At 39.9% G+C, this 23,062-nt stretch overlaps 2 protein-coding genes across 4 annotated transcripts; both read left to right on the top strand.

Annotated features, from left to right (window-relative positions):
- The first annotated feature begins 1,828 nt into the window (after window positions 1-1,828).
- ogdhb (oxoglutarate dehydrogenase b) lies at window positions 1,829-8,807 on the top strand. The gene is made up of 22 exons (XM_072454317.1): window positions 1,829-2,057; window positions 2,427-2,615; window positions 2,683-2,776; window positions 3,984-4,099; window positions 4,182-4,336; window positions 4,450-4,596; window positions 4,667-4,757; window positions 4,858-5,037; window positions 5,121-5,249; window positions 5,332-5,511; window positions 5,671-5,823; window positions 5,938-6,040; window positions 6,127-6,255; window positions 6,326-6,476; window positions 6,552-6,679; window positions 7,278-7,456; window positions 7,530-7,601; window positions 7,708-7,833; window positions 7,904-7,976; window positions 8,083-8,246; window positions 8,321-8,475; window positions 8,565-8,807. Exons 1-22 carry the CDS (start codon window positions 1,830-1,832, stop codon window positions 8,662-8,664), a joined length of 3,042 nt encoding a protein of 1,013 aa, XP_072310418.1. The 5' UTR covers window position 1,829; the 3' UTR covers window positions 8,665-8,807.
- Window positions 8,808-13,810: 5,003 nt separating this feature from the next.
- zmiz2 (zinc finger, MIZ-type containing 2) lies at window positions 13,811-22,558 on the top strand. 3 transcript variants are annotated; one of them, XM_072454250.1, is made up of 19 exons: window positions 13,811-14,084; window positions 15,144-15,261; window positions 15,403-15,608; window positions 15,697-15,865; window positions 16,233-16,442; window positions 16,555-16,764; window positions 16,844-16,927; window positions 17,019-17,196; window positions 17,267-17,408; window positions 17,545-17,623; window positions 17,715-17,846; window positions 17,949-18,054; window positions 19,264-19,421; window positions 19,512-19,579; window positions 19,664-19,732; window positions 20,086-20,327; window positions 20,651-20,772; window positions 21,319-21,522; window positions 21,623-22,558. In XM_072454250.1, the coding sequence occupies exons 1-19, from the start codon at window positions 14,035-14,037 to the stop codon at window positions 21,626-21,628; spliced, it is 2,553 nt and encodes an 850-aa protein (XP_072310351.1). In that variant the 5' UTR covers window positions 13,811-14,034; the 3' UTR covers window positions 21,629-22,558. The 3 variants fall into 3 exon arrangements, with proteins under 3 accessions (XP_072310351.1, XP_072310349.1, XP_072310350.1); XM_072454248.1 differs by having other exon boundaries at window positions 13,813-14,084; window positions 21,613-22,558; XM_072454249.1 differs by having other exon boundaries at window positions 13,814-14,084; window positions 20,687-20,772; window positions 21,613-22,558.
- The last annotated feature ends 504 nt before the right edge of the window (window positions 22,559-23,062 follow it).

Raw genomic sequence — 23,062 nt, 5'->3', positions numbered from 1 at the left:
CAAGATCGTCTGTGGAGGTGTTTCTCATAGTAGATCCTCACTTCCCAAGAGCATCCTGCCCCGTTGGCATCGTGACACAGATGGTTGGGTAAGAACGGCGGCTGTGAAGGTGAGAGAGATGATCTACACCTGTCCGATGCCTGAGCATTGGACAGGTGTAGATCACTGTCATCTTCCTCAGCTGACTGAAGAAGATGACAGTGCTCCTGACGGTCTTTATGATGATGGACATCCTAACTGATAATTGGGGCCAGCAGTGTCAAAAAGACTATATGGGAACTGAAGATTAGTTCTACGTCCCTTTTTAATTGTTGCATATTGTTCCTGCCAACTGTTTAGCAGCACCACATATATAATTAGAATCAGAATCAGAAAAGATTTATTGCCATTGCCAATTAACAAAATTCACAAACATAGGAACTTGCTTTGGTGATTCGGTGAAACATAAAACAATGAACAATAATAAAGCAACATATAAGATAAGATAAGATAATCCTTTATTGTCCACACATGGGGAAATTTCGGTGTTACAACGCAATAGATACAGGGGGAAAGGACAGATAACTTATAGGAAGTTTGAAAAAAAAAAAACCACTCTTAATAGAAGAACTCTTATAAACAAAACCAAAAAATCTTATTAACAAAACTCCTCTCATATCTTAATAGGGAATGGAGGGGGAAAAAATAAAAAGAAAGAAAGATAAAACATAAAATAAAATAATAATAAAATAAAGTAAATAATAATAAAATAAAGTAAAGTAAAAATAGCTAGCATAAGACTAAATAATACTAATACTAATGGCAAGTAAACACTCTTATTTACATCAGTTACTTGCACATGAATATGGCCTTAATTGCTTGTGAGTACGACAGTAATTGCACATGAATATGACGGTATTGCACATGATTAAGTCAGTTAAGTATTGCACGTGTTCAGGACTAACAGTGTTTGTTGTAGAGTCTGACAGCAGCAGGAAGGAAAGACCTGTGAAACCTCTCCCTCCCACAGCGAGGGTGGATCAGTCTCTCACTGAAGCTGCTCTCCAGAGCGGACAGAGTGTCCTGCAGGGGGCGACACTCATGGTCCAGCATAGATGTGAATTTAGCCATACATAAAATACAAAATGGTATTCATTTAAATCCACTATAGGATAAAAATGAAAAACATTCTCCTTATGTGGACATATCTACAGCAGCCTTCTTCCATCTTTATATAGGCCTACATAAACATAAATTACACCTGAACAGGGTGTATAAAACTTTATTGTAGACTGGTTGTTCAAATTTGTAGTGAGCAATTAAAATTTTATTTTAGTTTCAAGCTTTTTAATTTATGATTATGATTGTTATTATTTGTATTATCATTATATACTATTATTATAATTAGGTTTTTGTCCTCTCGAAGCCCACTCTGGTCCCTGACGTCACCGTGACGTCGTGGTGCCCGGTGATTAGAGCGCACCTCTGTTCTCTGTCTCATTGTGCGTGGAACAGACAGCAACAAGAAACAGCTCTTGTTAAACGCGGGGCGCGAATGAGACCTCAAAGGTACTTTTCTACTGTTATTTTCTAGACTGGTAGTTAAAGTTTGTCAAAGGTGTAGGAGTGGGCTCTTTCCTGCGGCACGTGAAGCGACTGTTGCATTTGGTGCAGAGGTGGACGGACAGGATATACAGGACGGAAAGTTTTAAACAAAGTCCTCTGCACGTTTTGCTGCCATTTGTGTCCAATGTCAAACTTGTGAGTGTGTCTGACCTGGTGAAGCTTTGTTTAGACTATACTCAAGAGCCTAAGCAGAAGATGCGAGGGGCCACGCTCTGATTGCCCCCATGTACGGCTTAAGGACTACTGTGGCCCGCCTTGGGTCCACTGCACAGGCAGTGCAGAGCATTACCCACTCCAGACCTCTGCGGGTCAGGGGGGCTCCCAGAACGTTTGAGCCTATGAGACGTTTATTTGGCTCTGTCTCTTCTGAACCCTTTCTCAATGCAACAAGCTCCAACTATGTGGAAGAGATGTACTATGCATGGCTGGAGAATCCAAAGAACGTGCACAAGGTACAGCTTATCTCACTTTCTTTTTTGTTTTGTGTGAAGAGACCTCTTCTGAAGGTACACATTCCAAATATAGGCTAAAGGTTATGTACATATGCATGCAAATATTGCAGCACCTTCATGACAAGGAAGTTACCATATTTTCTGTGATTAAAAATAATGTGCATAATAGTTCTATATTTTATAGTTATTATGGAATACTGCAAACATACAATACATCTGTCCTATCATATTTAGGGATTGGGTAAAGATTAACATCCAGTGGAATTTCAAATCAATTAAATGTGTTGTGTAATGCCTGATACACTCATTCTAGTTACACTGTTGTAAATATTTTAATGTGATCGTCCTAACCCCTTTTCCCCTCTGCAGTCCTGGGATGTATTTTTCCGTAATGCTAATGCTGGGGTGCCACCCGGTCTGGCCTACCAGAGTCCTCTGCATCTTAATGGAATGTCCCAGGGTGCAGGAAGTGCCCCTTCTCTGTTGGAGGCTCAGGCCAATACAAAGAAACTTGTTGCAGATCATTTAGCTGTTCATACGCTAATTCGAGCCTATCAGGTAAAAGCATCAACCCAAAGTATAATGCAAAGTAGCGTTTTTGCGTAGTATTCATGGTTTCTTTCAGGTGCGGGGTCACCACATTGCCAAACTGGATCCACTGGGGATCAGTTGTGTAGATTTTGATGATGCCCCGTGTGCTGTGGGTTTCCAAAATGTTGGTAAGAAAAAAAGCACTCAGTTACTTCATCTCCTCAGCTGTCACACAATGCCTATAACCATTAAACTTGTGTTCTGGTGTAAGCCACTTTATTTGCCTTACCTCCAGACTCTTATATAAAAGACTTTCAGGGCTAAGTAGAAGTAAATAGTGTGTTAATGATGCTTTTAAATTACCTGTCAATACTAGCCATTGTCTTAACTCTTGTTGATATTATCTAAGATGTCAACTGCTGTGATAGAACAAATACTCAATCAAAATACACTAAACTAACACTACTTTTTATGCATATTATTCATTTGATATTCAAACAATTCAATTGATATTACAAATTATTTACCTAACTTAACTGGAAAGGCAATCAAAAGTGAACTTGAAAACGAGGAGCAAGGACTTTCATTTAGAGCATGTCACTATTTTCAGTTCGTGTCGATTTACTGTCACCTAATGAGGGATGGGACCGAGTTTTACTGCAAAGTAGTAGAAGTAGAAAACGGCAGGTTCTTCTGTACTTGACGGGGTTTCTTTTAGCCAAAATCATCATTGTTTTTACTGTCACAAATGCTTTTGATGAACCTGCTTCAGAACAGGCCAGTGCTGACGACCAGCTCAACCCCCTCCAATGTGAGCACGTGTAGTTCTCTCTCGATGCAGTGTTAGGACACAATGCTTTGAAGCAAGCCGCCTTTGATTGTAATTCGACATATTACTGTGCTGGAATGAATGGTCTGCTCTACTTGCTGTATGTTAGGTGCTTGTGATTCCGGAAGAACCAACCTTTGCCTGTCGGCCACTGGGGTCGAACAGGGCTTACTGGTATCTTTGTTTTAGTTCTGCAATGATTAGATAGCAGATACTCTTTGATTACTTCACTGGATCACGCTTTTATGCTGACTCATCAAAGAAAACAACAATGTGTTTTTATGTGTATCGCAGTACAGGGGTTTGGAGCAAAGTCTAAAGATTTCTTAGACCGAGCAGCCTCTGTCCAGTAATTTGCTGACAAAGTGATGTCGTTATCCGACCTGTGGTCTGGCTTATCGCTGTTACGTTTACATTAAGTCCTTTTTAAGTCCCAGTTTAGTCCCAACATTAATGTGGTCTGTGTACCAAACCGTACTAATAGGAAACCTCCATTGTGTTTGCAAACATGAAATGTATCCGTTTTTTCTTTTATAATACTATGTATGCTGTATTATATTGAACAGGCTTTTATGGGCTTGCTGAGTCAGACTTGGACAAAGTGTTTCGTCTTCCTACCACTACTTTCATTGGAGGAGGTGAAAGTGCTCTTCCTCTTAGAGAGATCATACGACGCTTAGAGGTGGGTTAAACAGAAACTTTGAGCTTGTAGAAGTGTGTGTTTGTTCAAACACACACTGACACACCTTTGTTTCTCTTTTCAGTTGGCATATTGTCAGCACATAGGGGTTGAGTTTATGTTCATCAATGATGTGGAGCAGTGCCAATGGATCCGACAAAAGTTTGAAACACCAGACATCATGCGGTTCAGTGATGCAGAAAAGAGGACCCTCCTGGGAAGGATGATCCGATCCACCAGGTGCTTCCTTATGTTGTACATTAGTTACATTAGAGGTCAATTATATTTTTAAATATATTTTCGGAGCTAAAACCATTACCTCTAAAACTGCAATGTTGTTGCAATGGTCACAGATTTGAAGAGTTCTCTCAGAGGAAATGGTCTTCAGAGAAACGTTTTGGTTTAGAAGGTTGTGAGTCTCTAATCCCAGCTCTGAAAACAATTATCGATATGTCAAGTCAGAGAGGCGTGGAGAGTGTGATTATGGGAATGCCGCACAGGTACTCAACATGTTCAGGGGGGATTTTGTCTCTTGTCTTGTAAACAATGCTTTTTTGTGTTATGTTTTAGAGGAAGATTAAATGTATTGGCTAACGTTATTAGGAAGGAGTTGGAGCAAATCTTCTGCCAGTTTGACTCCAAATTAGAGGCAGCAGATGAGGTTTGAAACTGGATTTAAAGGGTTTTGCATATTACAAACAGGCCTAAACACAAAGATGTAAGAATGACCAAACACATTTGTTTCCTGTTTTTACCTTCAGGGTTCTGGTGACGTAAAATACCACTTAGGCATGTATCACAAACGGATGAACCGGGTCAGTGATAAGTATATTACTCTGTCTCTGGTGGCAAACCCCTCTCACCTGGAGGCAGTGGATCCAGTGGTGCAGGGGAAGACCAAGGCTGAGCAGTTCTATAGTGGGGACACAGAGGGCAAAAGGGTAGGCACGTCACGTCCTCTTAACAAATCGTATGCAGGTGCAGACTAGTTCTTAAGGGTGAACTATGTGTTCAACCATCGCAGGTGATGTCTTTACTTCTTCATGGAGATGCCGCATTTGCTGGCCAAGGTATTGTTTATGAGACATTTCATTTGTCGGACCTGCCCTCATACACCACTCATGGGACAATTCATGTGGTCGTCAACAACCAGGTACAGCTTGCACGTTACAATACCTAACAACAGTAGCTTTTTAATTCAAACTTATTTAAGAGTGATTTTCTGTTCTCTGCAGATCGGCTTCACCACAGACCCCCGAATGGCTCGATCCTCTCCTTACCCGACAGACGTGGCCCGAGTGGTCAATGCTCCCATCTTCCATGTGAACGCAGACGACCCTGAAGCCGTGATTTATGTGTGTAAAGTGGCAGCTGAGTGGAGAAACACTTTCCATAAAGACGTGGTCGTGGACCTGGTGCGTTACCGCTCCTCTCGTAACTGTTTCCACAAAGCAGCTCAGACTTTTTATTCAGTACACATTTCTAAATATAGACCATCTCATTGTGAACAGTTTTACTATTATCAGGAAACCAAATATCTTCTGTAAGTCATGTCGAAAACTGTGTGCAATCAGGTGTGTTACAGGCGCAATGGACATAATGAAATCGATGAGCCTATGTTTACCCAACCACTAATGTACAAACGCATCAAAAATCAGAAAGGCGTCCTCCAGAAGTTTGCACAAAAACTCATTGGACAAGGAGTTGTGTCTGCACAAAAATATGAGGTATGCAACATGTGTGTATGGCTTATTTTCATGAAAAATATTTAATTTATTTCATATTAATTTACTTCACTAAAAACCAATGCACAAATAATGTATTCTTTTTTGCCTATCTAGGAGGAAGTGGCCAAATATGATAAAATCTGTGAAGATGCATATGCCCGCGCCAAAGATGAGAAAATCCTCCACCCTAAACACTGGTTAGACTCACCGTGGCCTGGTAATCTTATGCCACCATTAGCTCGTAGCTCAGAAAGCATCCCTCACGTGTTTGTATTGTGTAGTGATGTTTTGATCTAATTGCAGATTTTTTCACTCTTGATGGTCAGCCCAAGAACATGAGCCGTCCACACACAGGCATTACTGAAGAGGAACTGCAGCACATTGGAAACATTGCAGCTTCTGTCCCAGAGAAAGACTTTACTATACATGGAGGTAGAAGTTTACACCTGCTTGTTTATCTAGGTCACCCAGACTCACTAAACTAGTTTGGCGTTTCTTTTAGGGCTCTCTCGCATCTTAAAGGGCCGTGCCAATATGGTGAACCAACGACTCTGTGACTGGGCTCTAGGGGAATATATGGCCTTTGGTTCTCTGCTCAAAGACGGCATTCATGTACGTCTTAGTGGACAAGATGCGGAAAGGGGAACTTTCAGGTAAAACAAAAATGCCAGATGTTTTAACGTACAGATTTTTGGCAGAAATGTGATAAGTTTGGGTCTCATCCCTAGTCATCGGCATCATGTTCTTCATGATCAGAATGTGGATAAAAGGATCTGTATCCCAATGAACTACATCTCGGCCAATCAAGCACCCTACACGGTCTGCAACAGCTCCTTGTCCGAATATGGCGTATTAGGTAAATATAATCACATAAAACTAAATTCACATGTTACATAATTCAGGTACTTACAACCAAACCCCAGGTGCCCAGTGCAGCTGTGAGACCAATTTTTGTTGTGTCCCAAATGACTTAGTTGTACTTTTTATAGCAAGTTTAATAAAGCTTTGCAGTCATAACATCGACGACAGATGTGGTGCAGAACTGGCTTTGAGCTTAGTAAGGGTTATATCTCGATAACAATATTCTGGCAATCCAAAAGAAACGTGTTAAAACATGTCTTTAAACATATTTTTAGTTAAAGATTCATTATCAGAGAAATGTGAAATGTCCTAGAGACAATCACAAAAGTTCAGAAATATCACCCTAAAATTGTATGTGAAAGTTTGCGACATACCTTTTTTAATTTGTTTTCAGTGTTCGCCATCAGCTTTTTTACTACAAATATTTAGATTTTGTATATGTTTAAAATAACATTCCCCATATTGTCTACACTTTGTTGTATTGCCCACCTCTACTGACTGATTGAAAATGATGTGGACACACTTGCATCATCTGTCACTCTCTGGTGGTCTGTTTGGTGTGAACTCACCCTGAATCAAATTACCCTGGACAGGCTTTGAATTAGGATTTGCAATGGCCAGTCCCAATGCTCTGATTCTGTGGGAAGCCCAGTTTGGTGACTTCAACAACACTGCACAGTGCATTATCGACCAGTTTATCAGCTCAGGACAGGCCAAGTGGGTCCGGCAGAATGGCATTGTACTGCTCCTGCCTCATGGAATGGAAGGAATGGTGCGTATCAGGAAACAACGTAACTATGTGTCAGATCTTTGGCTTTCTTCAGTCATGTGTGCGTTTCTTTCAGGGCCCTGAGCACTCTTCTGCTCGCCCAGAGAGATTTTTGCAGATGTGCAATGATGATCGTGACGTATTTCCTGTAAGTCAGTAACATTTTAGAAAGCATTAGTGTTGTTTTTAATTCATATTAACAGAAGAACTGAAGAATTTCCACTAACAACACTAACAATATATCCTTTTTGCAGAAACTGACCGAGGATTTCTCAATGCGTCAGTTGTATGACTGTAATTGGATTGTTGTTTACTGCTCCAACCCGGCGAACTACTTTCATGTTCTCCGCCGTCAGATCCTGCTGCCTTTCAGGAAGCCTGTGAGAAACTCAGAAATGTCACTCTTTTCACGTGATACATACAAGAAACTAAACTTGCCCTTTTTTCTAGCTCATTGTGTTTACTCCCAAGTCTCTGTTGCGCCACCTAGAGGCTAAGTCTAGTTTTGATGACATGCTTCCAGGCAAGTTCTGAGAATAATAAACAGTGATTAAGATAAATCACCTGCATCCTTTTGATACAAATGTGTTTTTCTTTTTGGTCATTTAAACTGTAATTTGTGTTTAAAGGCACCGGCTTCAAGCGACTAATCCCAGACAATGGCCCTGCATCAGCCAATCCTAAACATGTCAGAAGAGTCATTTTTTGCACGGGAAAAGTTTACTATGAATTGACCCGTGAGCGTACAAACAGAGGCTTGGATAGTGATGTAGCAGTTGTCCGCATTGAACAGGTAAATCCTTCTCTCTGACGGATATAGTTCAATCATTACATATAATAATAATAATTATTTTTTGTGGATTATAGTTGTCACCATTTCCTTTTGACCTGGTGAAAAATGAGACGGAGCGGTTTCCAAACGCAGACCTAATGTGGTGCCAAGAGGAACACAAGAACCAGGGCTTCTACGATTATGTCAAACCGCGCATCCGCACCACCATCAACAGGAGCCGTCCTGTTTGGTTTGTTGTGCTTTTTTTTTACCTCAAAGACACAGTTAAGAGCAGGTAGTGGGTGAATGGAAATATCTGTATTTGTTTCTGTGGTACAGGTATGCTGGCCGTGAGTCTGCGGCTGCACCGGCGACAGGAAACAAAAAGACTCACCTCATGGAGCTGCAGCGTCTCCTGGACACAGCCTTCGAGCTGTAACTTCACCACGTACAGTGACCAAAGTTCTGAATATTTATCAACATAAGCTACTGTGATTCTTTTCATCCGCACAATCACTTGTTACTTGAATGTAGTAGCATAATTACGCATGAATGTAAATTACATTCTTGTTTTGAGATTTACATCTTCGGGAATTTTCTGTGAGCTTTATTAAACAGTTGAATGTGAAAAAGTGTGAGCGTGGAGAGACTTTCAGTAAGTTTCTGTAGAATCCACTGAGTTAAGCAAGTTTTTCATAGATTATTTGTAATATCGCATTGTTGTAAATGTGAGTTTACCATCATATTACATTAGTCTAACTATGTAGGGTTAATTAAGTGATAGGAGATTACCGGTATGTACAGCGCATGTTTTGAAAGGCATTATTGATTTTTAAACTAATAAAACTATTGTCAACTGTTTGAACCCATTCCTTTCGAAGTATAACTGTTGTAGCTGAAGGACTGTGTTAAAACTGGTTAAAAACTAGTTTGTTTAAAACTCCTCAGTCAGCAGCATCAGCAGCAGCCGTGGCACATCAAAATGGTACTTTGTCGGGTCCTTGTGGTCGGTGTCAATATTGTCTTGTAATATTGGCGTGTGACAGGTTTTTACAATTTTAAAAATGTTGACTATATTTGGTGTATTTATACCTGTTGTAGGGATAGATTCTAATTTTACACCAATCAAGCAGGTGTTTGAGGAGAAAATGTCGTAAAATCTGTAGAAAATGATAATTGTGATATCAGATTTTTGCACAGTGTGTTTGCTGGGTAATTAGTGCGGTGTCATCAATTACAAACAGTGAAATCATAAACCTAAAAAATGTGCTATTCTGTTATTCTGGTATTTTTTAGCAAAATTCTAAATATATTTATCTTAACAGAGGCACTTTAATCGTCATTAAGACCACAATAATGACAAATCCTGGTGCAAGTATAGGTAGGAAAGTTTCAATAAAATAATTATCAATTCCTGATTATTTAAAGGATGATTGGCGCTATTTAAAACAACCGGGGTTGCCAACATGTTGTACAGGATGACGCAAATTTAATTCACAATAAAATTACAACAAACAAAGTAGCAGAACCATGCTCAGCACAGTGTCTAACTAATATAATAGTGCAGCTTTGACCTATTTTTAAAAAGTCTTAATAATGTCACTAACGTGAGAGATTCCCATGCTCAGGTACAGTCAATACTGGGATGTAACGCATGGGGGCAGCAGTGCTCTTCAAATTCATAACAATCAGGCAAATGGGAAATTTGTTTCATCATAGAAAAGGATTTGATATCACCTTTGAATTGCCTTCTATTTATTTGCTATTTCAGATGAAAACAAGCTATATCTGAATAGTAACATATTTATTTATATTTATATACAGGGCATGCTAAAATTAAGATCGTTAAAACTGGATTGTTGTGGAAATCGAGTGAGTTCTCAGAATCAGAAAAAGTGTATTGTCATTGTTAATTAAACAAATTCACAAACATAGGAACTTGCTTTGGTGAACTTGCTTCTTGGCTCACTAAAAGAACTGATCAGGTTCAGCGTTTGTGAATTTACCTTTGGGATTGTTCAGGGCAAAATATGATGTTATCTGCATCTTCTACAATCTGATAGCCACCAATATTTGAATTGTCCTGTAATTTTGTCCTCCACAAAGATCCAGTGCATAAAAGAAATCCTTCCATCAGTTAGTAATCGATAAATACGATGTAGATCTATCTGTAAAAAAGTCTTTCTCCACCGCCTCCTGTTGCTTACATCTGTCAGACACATTCACACAGTAAGTTGTTGACGCTCTAGGTGGCTGCTTAACATTAGACAGGTCGTTTTCATTTGCATTTAACAGATGAGCCCAAATTCAGAGATAAAGACACGAATGTAGAGTGACATGATTACAGTTTGTATCTGCATCAGCATGACAGTCCGTAGCAGCGTGGTGTTAGAAACAGGGCTTTGTGTGTGCAGGAGCAAGAACAGGGTGGAGGACCTCACTCAGCCACCCTGCATCTCTCTGTGTTATTCTGGGTCAGCCATTTCCCAGGAATGCTCTGCTCCTGCCAAAGAGTCACTACAAAGGAACGCGCAGAGAATGCAGCTGAAACTAAATAAAATGACTTTAAAAGGCCTGAAGATGAGATGTTTGTGTAGACTCAGGTGTCAGGCAGCAACGAATCACCAAGACAAGCTCCTATGTTTGTGAAATATGTTCATTGACAATGGCAACAAACCCTTTCTGATTTTGATTCTGAGTAGCATTCACAAAATGAAGTGTGCACTATGTTCATCCATATGTTTAATAATGTAATGGGTCTGTTGTACACGAGTTTTAATTGAATCAGTCAACTGAACACATATGACTCGCATGTGTTATTACAAAGAGTGCTCAGCAGTTATTGCTTTTATTTCCACTAGTCTGTGGTTTCCTCTTTGTCTTCTTGGCCCTACCCATCCTCACTCTTTTTTCCAGCAGAGATGAGGTCAGATTGTTGCACTCTGCTGGTGCTAATATGGAGAATGCACAGTTAAGTGTAATCTCAGATGAGTACTATGGTGGTGAGCAGAACAGAGCTGTGGTTGTCCTGTGACATTGTAAAATGACTGCAGTCGACTGAATTGTGTGTGATGTGTGATGTGTGATGTGTGATGTGTGTGTGTGTGTGTGTGTGTGTGTGTGTGCACACGCGCGCTCTGTGTGTGTGCGTGCGTGCGTGCGTGTGTGTGCGTGCGTGTGTGTGCGTGCGTGTTACTATGCGGCAGGTCGTGGGGGAGGAAGCAGCAGGAGAGGGGTGGGAGGGGTGAGCAGTGATAGTGTAGAGAAAAAGGAAGAAATGGGAAATCTCAGTACCTGTTTCCAGGGCAACAGAGGTCTGAAAAACACAGGCAGGTTGGACTTTTTATTCTGAGAGCTGCACTGCCCTCTGGCAGCATATTTCAGACACCTTTAATGACTGTTAAAACACTGCATGTTCTCCGTGACAGACGCCCTCTGGATTTAAAGGCACGTGTTTGGCAGGGCATGCAGCATTTGACAGGATGGAGATGTTAAGGGTGCGCACTCACTGTCAAGCGCGTTGGTCCTGAAGTGCAAAACACAGCATGAAACCATTGATCACAGATAGCTTTAATCAATTAGCCTACAAGTGACGTCAGTCTCCCGCTAAATGCTGGTCCTCTCTGTCCGCGCTTGACTTGGAGGAGGGACAGGAAAATTCCTTTCTCTTTGGGAGACATTAGCCCTGTGATCTCATGAATATATTATAGCGGCATTGTGCAATCAGGAAGGTACATTGGGCTGTCAGGTTACGAGCTGCCAATGAACTGCTGCCCTGCTTTTAGACCACAGACTTGAAAAGTCATTTATTTAGCCCAATTTTATAAGCCCTGGCAGAACGTCGATTATCTTGTGCTGCTAAATGTTAGACTATTAGAGACTACTTAGCTGAATAGACCTGACTGATCAGCCCAGTGTGCAGGTGAGCGTTATAGGGCAATGCGACCAGCTGTCTCTGGACTCTCGGTGAAGCAGCTCTGTTGTGTCCCGGCGGCGGCGCGGATACGACGCAAGCGGCTGATGTCGTGGAGCTGAAGGGGTTTCATCGTCAAGTGGGCACGTCGTCTGTCAGCACGAGCCTGAGGTAAGGTCACATTTACCTGCATCAGGGCTGGCGATAGAAGCGTACAACTCATTAGGCTACAAACTGTTAAGAGGCGAGCGTTGTTTAAGTCAGCGGCGTAAAGACGCATGGAGCTGTGGCCACTGGTGCCAGCGGCGCAGCAGCACGTCAAAAGCCGCTCCACAGCACGACCACCGCTGCATCACAATGCAACTCAGATGTGGAACCAGGTGGTATCATACACCATTTTACATGTTTGCAGGGTTCAAATGCTATCCTCCGCCACAATGCAGTGTGCACATTATTGAGACACACCTCATGCGTTCATGCCCTGGACCCTGATGGTGAGTGTGCTGTGTTTTCATGAATTGGCCACACTTGCATTTAAAGTCTTTCACTCCGTCTTTGCGCCCAGCTGCTTTGTTCTGCTGCTGCTGCTGCTGCTGCATGTTTAGTTTGTTGTTGTTTTGAAGTAACGGAAATACGTAAGGTGTGGAGGTAGAATATGAAAGATCTTTTGAGGCTTTAGATTTTGACTAAGACCTATGGCATGTTGTTTCATTAATTGTATTTGTTTATAACACACGCTTTTGAGAACATGTCTTCATATGCACACGTGAGACTAATAATCGACCTCATTTATAAAGGCTATAGATGTTGATGCTCTTTGTTTATGAGTGTACTCCTGTCCTGCATACATTATATTTGTATCTAAAGCACACTGTGAAGAAAATCCTTAAATGTTACTTGTGTTTATTGTTTTACTCACAACTGTTATGTTATTATTTTACAACATATGTTTATTTTGAAAAGAGAAAACATGAATGATAAAACTTCCCTTTGGTTCTTATAGACAAGTCTGATGTTTTGGGTGTCATGGCATTTGCTGATGTAGGCTAATGTAAATGCAGCCAAGGAATGAGAAGAGTAAAGTGACAGTGTGTCAGATGTGTCTAACAGGTCTGAGAGCTGGAGCCCTAGGAAACATATTGCAGCAGTCACACAGAAATCACTCAACTTTAGCACCAGAGTGTGCATAACTCTTTGATGAGACATGTTTCATTTGCTATGTACTCTTAATTTGTTATTGGACTGGACATTGCAATGTCTGGATGCCCTGGCATGTGGCAAAGGATTTTGTTGGGACTGAAAACAGGTGCAATACCTGACATTACATCCATCCTTTATTGTGCAAGATCTTTAGATAAAAACTGGTAAACATGGGATGAAATAAGTTGTACAAATTGCACATGCATAAACATAATAAAACCGATTTGAAAACAAAAAACAGGGTTAGTGTTAGTCTAAAATCACATTATAAATTGTTTGAAAGCCAAACTGATGCTTTGACTGTTAGTCATCAGCTGGGAGAAGAGTCTTTCTCTTCACATCTCTGTTCTCTTAAATTCCTTTTGAAATCAGAGCTAAATTTAGATTACAGCACCCCTCCCCCTCTTTTGAGAGGTATCAGAGCTACAGCAGTCACTGATAGGCTAACATTTTGATGTGCGCAGTCCACACAGGCACACACACACACACACACACACACACAGATTAAAGTTAGTGGCACTGAGTGGGAGGGTGCTGTACAGACGGTGTACATGCAAGCATGTGGGATCTGCGGATGACAAAATGTGCAGTGCAGGTAATTGGCTTTAACCACTTTTGTGTGTCTACCTTTGCTCTTATTCTCAGGGCTGCTTCTTAACGCACAAGGGGCCATCTGATGATCCCACCATTCATCAGATGAACCACCTCAACTCCATGAAACCCACCCTGCCTCCCACTCTACAAAGGTATGCTCACACATGTTTTTGCACATGTTTTATTACTGGCTGTCCTCAGGTGAACCATTTGCGCTATAGATGACCTATGTGCCTGAAGTCTGACATAACAAATATGCTTATTACTCATTTATTTTTGGCCCAGTCAGTGCATGTTAATGAACATACATGATACACATGCTGTAAACACGCTGGATTATTGGCTATGGGCCTTGTCCTGCATTCACTCTCACAACACACTTTCATTCATTCATACACTAGCACACCATTGTACATTTTTAAGTGGTAGTGGAAGCCAGGAAACCTACATAGACACAGACTCCACACAGAAAGGCCCATGCTGCCCAGGAGTTGAACCCAGGATCTTCTTGTTCTGAAGTGACTGTGGACTCACAGAACACACCCATTTTTATACCTATTTGATTTTTAACAATATAAATAATTTAACAACTGTCCACTGTTTGGTTCTGACAATATATCAACTATAATTGCACTTGTTGTCATATTATTTATGGTAAACAAAAACACAGAAATGACAAAAACTGTTTGTATCCAGATTCAGAATCAGAAAAGGTTTATTGCCATTGTCATTGAACAAAATTCACAGGCTACGAACTTTCTTTGGTGATTCGGTGCAACATACAAAAATCAACAATAATAAAAGCAAGATATATCAGATCAAATTAGGCATGCATTAAAAATAAAAAAAAATGAAACAGTTTACTAATAAGATAAAAATAGACTAGTTTATACACAAAATGTACAGTTAAATTTACAGATGTAGTGCCGAAACCTTAATATACATACCTTAATATATAATTATTCAAGGGGTATCAATAATAAACAAATGTTTTGCAATGAAAAATATCGAAAATATAAATTCTGTGATTTCTTGTGACTCTCAACAACAATTCCACTTGTCATAAGATTAAATATTAGCTTAAAGCATCAAGAAATAGGACTAAACATCACGTTCCTACTGTTAACAATGGTCTGAGGATAGAATGTGCTAGCATCTTCTCATACAGCTCCTGAAACATTACAATAACTTGGCTTTATCATAATTTGCAGCAGTGACAGCCAATTCCTGCATGACCCAGTGTCCTGGCAACCAAGCACCAATCAGCACCCAGGATCTCTCTCTGTAGTAACTACAGTGTGGGGCGTGACCAATCCCACACGCGGCCAGGTAACACATGACCCGTAGCTTGGGATTTTTTTGTTGCAAATGTGTTAGTTGACAATCCTAAAATAATTACTGGTAATGTTTTTCCATAAATTAATTAGGCTCGACACGTGCGCTGAAAACTGTCATGGTTTCATTCTTTAGGTACTTGGTGCACATATGGGTCCAGGTGAAAACTCCAGTGGTCACGGTCACATGATGCCTGGTGGTAGCCCGGGTATGGGTGGTGGCATGAGCTCACAGTTTATGGGTCAGCCGTCCTACAACGATGCCATCTCTAAAGGCTACGGCCAACCGATTATGTACGGGCGCCCAAGTTCAACATACAACCCTCCAGCCTACGCCGGAAGGTATGCTTTAGTTTGTGAGTAAAGCTTTCATACAAAAAGCCTCATCAGGCTCATCTTCTGCTCATTTTCAATCTTGCCATCCACACAGTTATTCTGGAAACGGCGGAGGACCTGGATTAGGAGCACGTCCTCCTTCAGACTTCACGCAGGCGGCTGCAGCAGCAGTAGCGGCTGCTGCTGCCACTGCAACTGCCACTGCTACAGCCACTGTTGCAGCCATTCAAGAAAAACAGAATCAAGAGCTGAGCTATGGCCAGGTACAGTCTGGTTAAAGTCAAATTATATCAAGAGATGTCCCCATTGGCTTCATTTTATATCTCCCTTGGAACATGTAACAACCATTGTGGGAGGTGCGGAATGCTGCTTTTCTGTTGTTGACACAGCTTCATGACACACGCTTCCAATTAACTGCAAAGAATTTGGATTATGAGCTTGTTGTGAAAGTACCAGGGGAGCAGAGTTTATATATTTTTTTGTTTTTTAAATGATTTAGGATTTAAAAAAAAAAAAAAAAATTTATAAGACAAAACATATCTAATTATTTAAACTCGGCGCTCTGCTGTTGAATAAAATACCTTGTAGAATTTTGCTGTTGCCCCTACGCTCATATTTTTTTCTTTTCAGATGGGTGGAGCATCCTCTTACAGCACCCAGTTCCTATCTCATTCCGGGCCCCGTGGTCCTCCTGGGATGAATCCTGGTGGGATGGGTCCAAACAGACATGGTCACTCTCCATCCATTGGGGGTTTATACCCCTCCCATCATGCACAGATGCAGAAAATGCCCCCACATGGAAACTATTCACAGCAAGGGCTCAAAAGGCCTTTTTCAGAGGTCTGTATCCTTCACTTCTAAGTATTGTTCTTTTCAAGCAACTACTCCATTTCCTATTTCTGTATGGAATTTTACCTGTGACACAAATCAATCTCAAGCCCTTCTTTTTCAGGGTTTTACAGTGCAGCAGTATGGTTCTGGGGGAATGTCGTACCCTAACCAGCCTTTACAGTATCCGTCTGGGCCTCAGCAGCGACGTGCCCCCTCCCCGTCTTATCCATCCAGTCGCTTACCCCATCTAGGACAGTATAACCCTGCATCGCTAAACCCAGGACAGTTTCCCCCAGGAGCTGTCCAACCAAATCCTCAGCAGTATTACAAGGTTTACACATTTATTCAAATATGAGTTATTATCCTTTCAGGCTTAAAATTGAGCTTATTGATTTGTTGGCATTTTGCAGCCTGAGCCTCTCAATGGCCAAGGAAGCCATCCACAGGGAGGAACAGGAGCATATAATGCTTTCACACAGGCTGCAGTAAACGGGGTAAATCATTTGTTTTATTTAACTACTATATGTCTAAAGCATTTGAATTTATAAAAGTTGAACGTTAAAACAGTCCATTGACATATCATAGCCAAGTCGGGGTGGAGTGATGCCAGGGTATCCCAATTCACCTATGGGTGGGAATCCTACTCCACCAATGACACCAGGGACCACAATGCCATCATATCTTTCTCCAGGCCAGGATACAAAACCCCCTTACCTACCCCAAGACACTAAACCCAACATCACACCACAACAGCTCTCTACAGGTAAAGAATACTGTTGTATTGAACCAATGTGACTATCAAGAAGGATCCCATGACAAAAGATTATTTTTAGGTAACCCCAGTGATGACCTCCGTTTGACCTTTCCTGTTCGAGATGGTATAGTGTTGGATCCTTTCAGACTGGAGCACAACCTTGCTGTCAGTAATCATGCTTTTCAGCTTCGAGACTCTGTCTACAAAACACTCATGCTGAGGTAATGAGTGCATGTGTTTTCAGAACATATTTGCGACATAATAATGTAATGTATGATGTAAATGTAAACAGTATAAATTGTAAGGTTTCCTAACCACTCTTGGTTTCACGAAGTTGTGTTCTATTGCCCCCCTCAGACCAGACTTGGAGTTACAGTTTAAATGCTATCATCATGAGGACAGACAAATGAACACTAATTGGCCAGCATCTGTTCAAGTATGTATTGAAGCCTCGTCTTAAATCTTACAGAAATGCGTTTTGCATCTCATGTTTTGAATACAATATTATTGTTTTGCCCTTACTTAAGGTCAGTGTGAATGCCACACCTTTATCCATTGAAAGAGGGGACAATAAAACCTCCCACAAGCCCTTGTACCTTAAACAGGTGTGCCAGCCTGGACGCAACACCGTACAGATCACTGTTACAGCCTGTTGCTGTGTAAGTATCTCTCAACCACTATGCAATATTTGGCATTCATATTAATGCATATTATTATTATTATTTTTGTTAATGTTATTATATTCTTCTTTTGAATTTTAGTCCCATTTGTTTGTGCTACAACTTGTCCACCGGCCGTCCGTCAGATCTGTCCTACAAGGTCTGATGAAAAAGAGGCTTTTGCCAGCTGAGCACTGCATTGCTAAAAGTAAGCTCATGGTTTCTCTGAATCTTTAATAGGTTGGGTTCACGTGACATAATAACTAATGCCTATAGTTTCAAACTGAGCTTTTTGTCAGGTTAGAATTAGAGATTTGCCGTTAAACAAATAATAACAATAATATTGATAATGAAATACAGATTTTCTGTCTTGGTTTGTATCTAATTAACTAACTGATATTTACTGGGCGTATCCTAACAAAAACACACATTTCAACACCTATGTCAGTATAAATAAACAAAGTGGTGCCATTATTCCACCCCAAAGACACGTTTGTTGTCAGTTGAGAGGACTTTAAGTCAAAATGGAAATAATGATGATACATTTTTATATTTCTTTCAAAAACAGTGGAATTTGAGTTATATTCGTAGCCTTCCATCTGTGATTATGACAACATTAAATTCTAGGATGTGATTGCAGCCTCATTCATTCAAAAGCAATTGACTGTTGTCAGTTGAAAGAACATTACTTACAAGATTACAGTTTGTGGACCCAATTCTCCTGAAATAACGATACTGTGGTTCAATATTTGTTATTTCTTTCAGGAATAGGAAATGCTTCATGTTCATGGGTTTCAGTTGCCTCACTACTTCCTTAATTGCAGGTCCTTTGAGAGCGTTTCCCCGATAAAAGAATAAAATAGATAATTGATAATTGCCATGCTAATGACTGTTGTCATAGCTTGAGAAGCACTGGGTTATATAAGCTTGTGTCTGACCTACTGAAATTATGACATTCTACAAGGTCATGAACACAATCTGTAGATTCTACTGAAGCAATAAGGTGAATAAATTATCCCCCCCCCCCAAAAAAAAAAAAAAAATCCACAAATGTTGAACCAGGTTATTCTTTGAAACTTGACAAACTTGCCATATCAATATTGTGGCCAAAAGTCCTTTCAAATGATAATTTTATGATTGAACAAAACCACTACATTTTGACTTGACAAACTTTACAGGAACAAAAAAGCATACCTTAACTTTCAAGTGGATAGGCCGAGTGTTACATTATTATTATTATTATTATTATTATTATTATTATTATTATTACAGAAATAATATGACAATATGATCATAAAGTTCTCACTTTCCCTCAACTTAAACAATTAGCAGTATAAATGGCACCATGTGAAGCCAAACTATTTACTTCTTTGACTATGATTTCTAAGTTCTATTTACTGGTAATTTGTTTTTCCAGTCAAAAGAAATTTCACTTCTGGGACTATTCCTGGTACTCCCGGTCTGAATGGGGAAGATGGAGTTGAGCAAACAGCTATTAAAGTGTCTTTGAAATGTCCAATTACATTCAGAAGAATCCAGCTTCCAGCAAGAGGCCATGACTGCAGGCACATACAGGTAACCTGCAATTTATAAAAACATCTATGTGTTCTTATTATTTTTTCTTAAACAATTTATTTATTATTATTTTTATTTTTTTTAATCTAGTGTTTTGACTTAGAATCATATTTGCAATTAAATTGTGAAAGAGGGACTTGGAGATGTCCTGTATGCAAGTATGTACATGAACAAATATATAGCAATTTACATTACATTTGCTGTTTATTGTACATACATCCAATTTTGCTTTGTGATGACAGTAAAACAGCGTTGCTGGAAGGACTTGAGGTGGACCAATACATGCTTGGAATACTTGTGTACATCCAAAAGTGAGTGTTGAGAGAAACATTTTCTTATTTGATATCTTCAGTGTTGGAAAGTAACTAAATCCATTTACCAAAAATATGTATACAGAATACTCATTTTGAGCATTTGGTGGTTTTGAGAATACAGTTACTTTAGGAAAATCAAATAATTTACACTGTGGCTCTAGATGACACTTAAAGCTTCAAACTGCATGGAATTAGTGAGAAAATTAGAAAATGCAGCTCTAGTGGTGAGTGCATGTGCAGTTTAATTATAACAAACTGTAAACTTTTGTAAGCTGTTTAAATCCTATGTTGCATCTTTAAACTACTATATAATGCAATAATTGTTTCTCTTGCTCTTACTTTTTGCTCAGTTCGGACTATGAGGAGATCACCATAGACCCGGTGTGTGGTTGGAGACCTGTTCCTGTAAAACCAGACCTCCACATAAAAGAGGAGCCTGATGGGCCTGTGCTGAAGCGCTGCCGCACAGTCAGCCCCAGCCACATGGTTCTGCCTAATGTGATGGAAATGATCGCTGCTCTAGGACCTGCTTCCTCTCCATACCAGATACTCACAGCAGGGGGCAGGACCACTCCTGACTTCAGCAGGCCAGGTAAGAACTGCAAATGTATTAGATGATTCTGCATAAATGCACAGCCTGTGGTGTAGGTGTTTTGTAATGTATTTTCCATTGTGTATAATCTGCATATTTATATACATGAACTTGATTTAAATAATACACGCAATTCAAATATTTAGTTTCCATATTGGCCCTCTTTTTCAGATTAAGTATTTCTGTATAAAGTGTAAGCTCTATTAATGCTTGACATTATCACACAGCTGGATTCACATTTACTTCAAAGTGCACTGAAAACTGTTACATAATAATGTTGTTTCTGTTAGCTTGGAGTTATTTGTATTGTTTTGATGCTTCAGCGAGCCATGGATTTACCAACCAATTTGGATTCACAGACTTCCCCAACACACCTGGAACCCCAACTCTAGGAGAATATTCAAGTTCAGGACCACCATCATCGCTCTCTTATCAATCTGAACCAGTAAGAAGAGTTTTGTCCACCACACTGAGACACACCATGCACGCTTCTAATTTATATTGTTCATGCAATAAGCATAAACCAATGGTCACGACAGCAAAGCAACTAGAGGTACCCTAATATGCAACTTATTAAACATTCCTGTTTTATGAGGCTGTTGCCTAAATATAGAAGACAGACATCAAATAATGTCTTATATTTTACCAGAGCTTGTGTTCAGGTACATTTATGAACAGTTTGTAGAACTGTGTATAGCGCTCACTGTCGAGTCCTTCTGCTTCAAAAGGCCTCTGGAGAGTCTTTAACTGAAGCTGAAGGAGACAGAATTGACTGAAATGTATTATTTGACAGTCATGCGCAGTTAAAAGCTCCCGTCACATGCAGATGCTTCAAAGTGTCTATCTTATGTCATGCACGTCTGGTGTGTGGCCTCTTAACAAAATAAAACACATACAACTAAGTTATTACATTTTACAACCCAAGATTTAAAAAAAATATATATTTGTATGAGTTCTCTTTTTATAAGGACTTATCCTTTCACCTTGTCAGGGTCCTCATGCTGGTCGTATTGAACTCTCTCACAACATCCTGCACAGCTCTGGTCCCCATGGTAACCAGGGCCATGCTGACACAGGCAGCCCTCTGCCCCAGCGGACCACTAATACCCAGAACACGCGACTACAGAATGAGGGCTCTTTCGGGCTGGGAGGCCCAGTCACACCTGCTGGAGATGCAGCAGACCATACTCTTGATGTGAGTGCATAAATAATTTGTATGTATAACAAATTAACTCAACTTTGACTTCGAGACAATAGTAAACAGTTTTATGTCTCTCAAATAAAGTTTCTTCCAGAACTGACTAACCCAGATGAACTGCTGTCCTACTTGGGCCCTCCGGACCTTCCAAACAACAGCAGTGATGACCTTCTGTCTCTGTTTGAGAACAACTGACTGCACAACCCACAGCTGGCCCCAGAGCACACACACTACCTGAGACTCTGTGTGTGCAGTGTAGATTTATGAGCATGCACTGTTTGTACATATGTTTGGTGTTTTATATCCATTGACTGTTTCGTTCATTTTCATTGAGAATCTTGTGTCATTTTTACAGTCAATGATGCAGTAAGCACTGACAATTCAAACCAGCAGAATAAACTATAGCACATGCAGGAGGAATTGTGTTTTTACCTTTTATTTGAGTGTGAAACCTTAGAATATTATTAATAAGAAAACCTACACAAAATTCCCAAATGTGTTGAATATGGTTGAATGCCATCTGAGAACATAAGTGCTTAAATGTGTTTGTATGACCATATTTTTCTAACCTCACGGAGGTAGTTTACAGCATCCATCTGCACTGTAAAAGACTTTCTGTTTCAAGCTTCAAGCTTAATGTAACATTTGGTACAGCTGTTGTGTTGTGGCATTTTCTGCCATTGGAAGCTGTGTTCTATTTGTTATTAGATTTCACATGTATAACCCCTCATGGCACGGGTTTATGTTATGTATATCAAATGTTTTCATTAGAGAACGTGTGCAACAAAAGATTATATTCATTGAAAATCTCAATTCATTTGATAATGAATTATTATTTGCACTGTAAAGTATTGGTAGACATCTGACTTCATACAAATTGTATGTCATGCAAATGATCATCTGACAATATTTAATGCATTTGATTTTTTCTACAAACAACATTTGGACTGAACCCCATGGGGTCCAAGATTGCCTTGAGAAGGCAGCAATAAATGTCTTTTGACAATAAAGCAAGAATTGGTTGTGTTGGGAATTGGTCATATTTGATTACAAATTTTCTGAAATATCTTTTAATATGATTTTTTTTATTTACATAATTTTAATATTCTAAAATAATATTTGTCATTGTACTTTTATTTATCTTTCCTAAAAAAAATAAAATAAACCAATTTATTTGAATGTTAAATAATATTTCCTCCACCCTCATATTCTTTTCTTACCTTTATCTCATAATATTTAAAATAAAACAATGTGTTTGATTTCTCATTTCTCTAGATTGATTTATAATTAGACTTACTCTATGGTCTGGATCACACACAGTCTTTGGTCTGGATGATACAGAGTCTATGGTCTGGATGGTACAGAGTCTATGGTCTGGATGGTACAGAGTCTATGGTCTGGATGGTACAGAGTCTATGGTCTGGATGGTACAGAGTCTATGGTCTGGATGGTACAGAGTCTATGGTCTGGATGATACAGAGTCGATGGTCTGGATGATACAGAGTCTATGGTCTGGATGATACAGAGTCGATGGTCT

The sequence above is a fragment of the Eucyclogobius newberryi genome, unplaced genomic scaffold (genome assembly GCF_026437365.1).
Source record: "Eucyclogobius newberryi isolate DKJ021-1_F unplaced genomic scaffold, fEucNew1.0.hap1 SCAF_2, whole genome shotgun sequence".
Classification (NCBI taxonomy): Eukaryota; Metazoa; Chordata; class Actinopteri; order Gobiiformes; family Gobiidae; genus Eucyclogobius; species Eucyclogobius newberryi.
Note: the sequence above shows the minus strand (reverse complement) of the source record. Positions and strands in the feature narration are given on the sequence as shown.

What these genes read in the sequence shown, in the direction of transcription:
- ogdhb (XM_072454317.1), top strand. Translation starts at nt 1,830, where the DNA reads ATGTACGGCTTAAGGACTACTGTGGCCCGCCTTGGGTCCACTGCACAG. An exon ending in ATCCAAAGAACGTGCACAAG is followed by an intron (nt 2,058 to 2,426) that starts GTACAGCTTATC and finishes TCCCCTCTGCAG; the next exon opens with TCCTGGGATGTATTTTTCCG. An exon ending in TTTTGATGACATGCTTCCAG is followed by an intron (nt 7,977 to 8,082) that starts GCAAGTTCTGAG and finishes TTGTGTTTAAAG; the next exon opens with GCACCGGCTTCAAGCGACTA.
- zmiz2 (XM_072454248.1), top strand. Translation starts at nt 14,035, where the DNA reads ATGAACCACCTCAACTCCATGAAACCCACCCTGCCTCCCACTCTACAA. An exon ending in CTGCCTCCCACTCTACAAAG is followed by an intron (nt 14,085 to 15,143) that starts GTATGCTCACAC and finishes CATAATTTGCAG; the next exon opens with CAGTGACAGCCAATTCCTGC. An exon ending in AAGAGCTGAGCTATGGCCAG is followed by an intron (nt 15,866 to 16,232) that starts GTACAGTCTGGT and finishes TTTTCTTTTCAG; the next exon opens with ATGGGTGGAGCATCCTCTTA.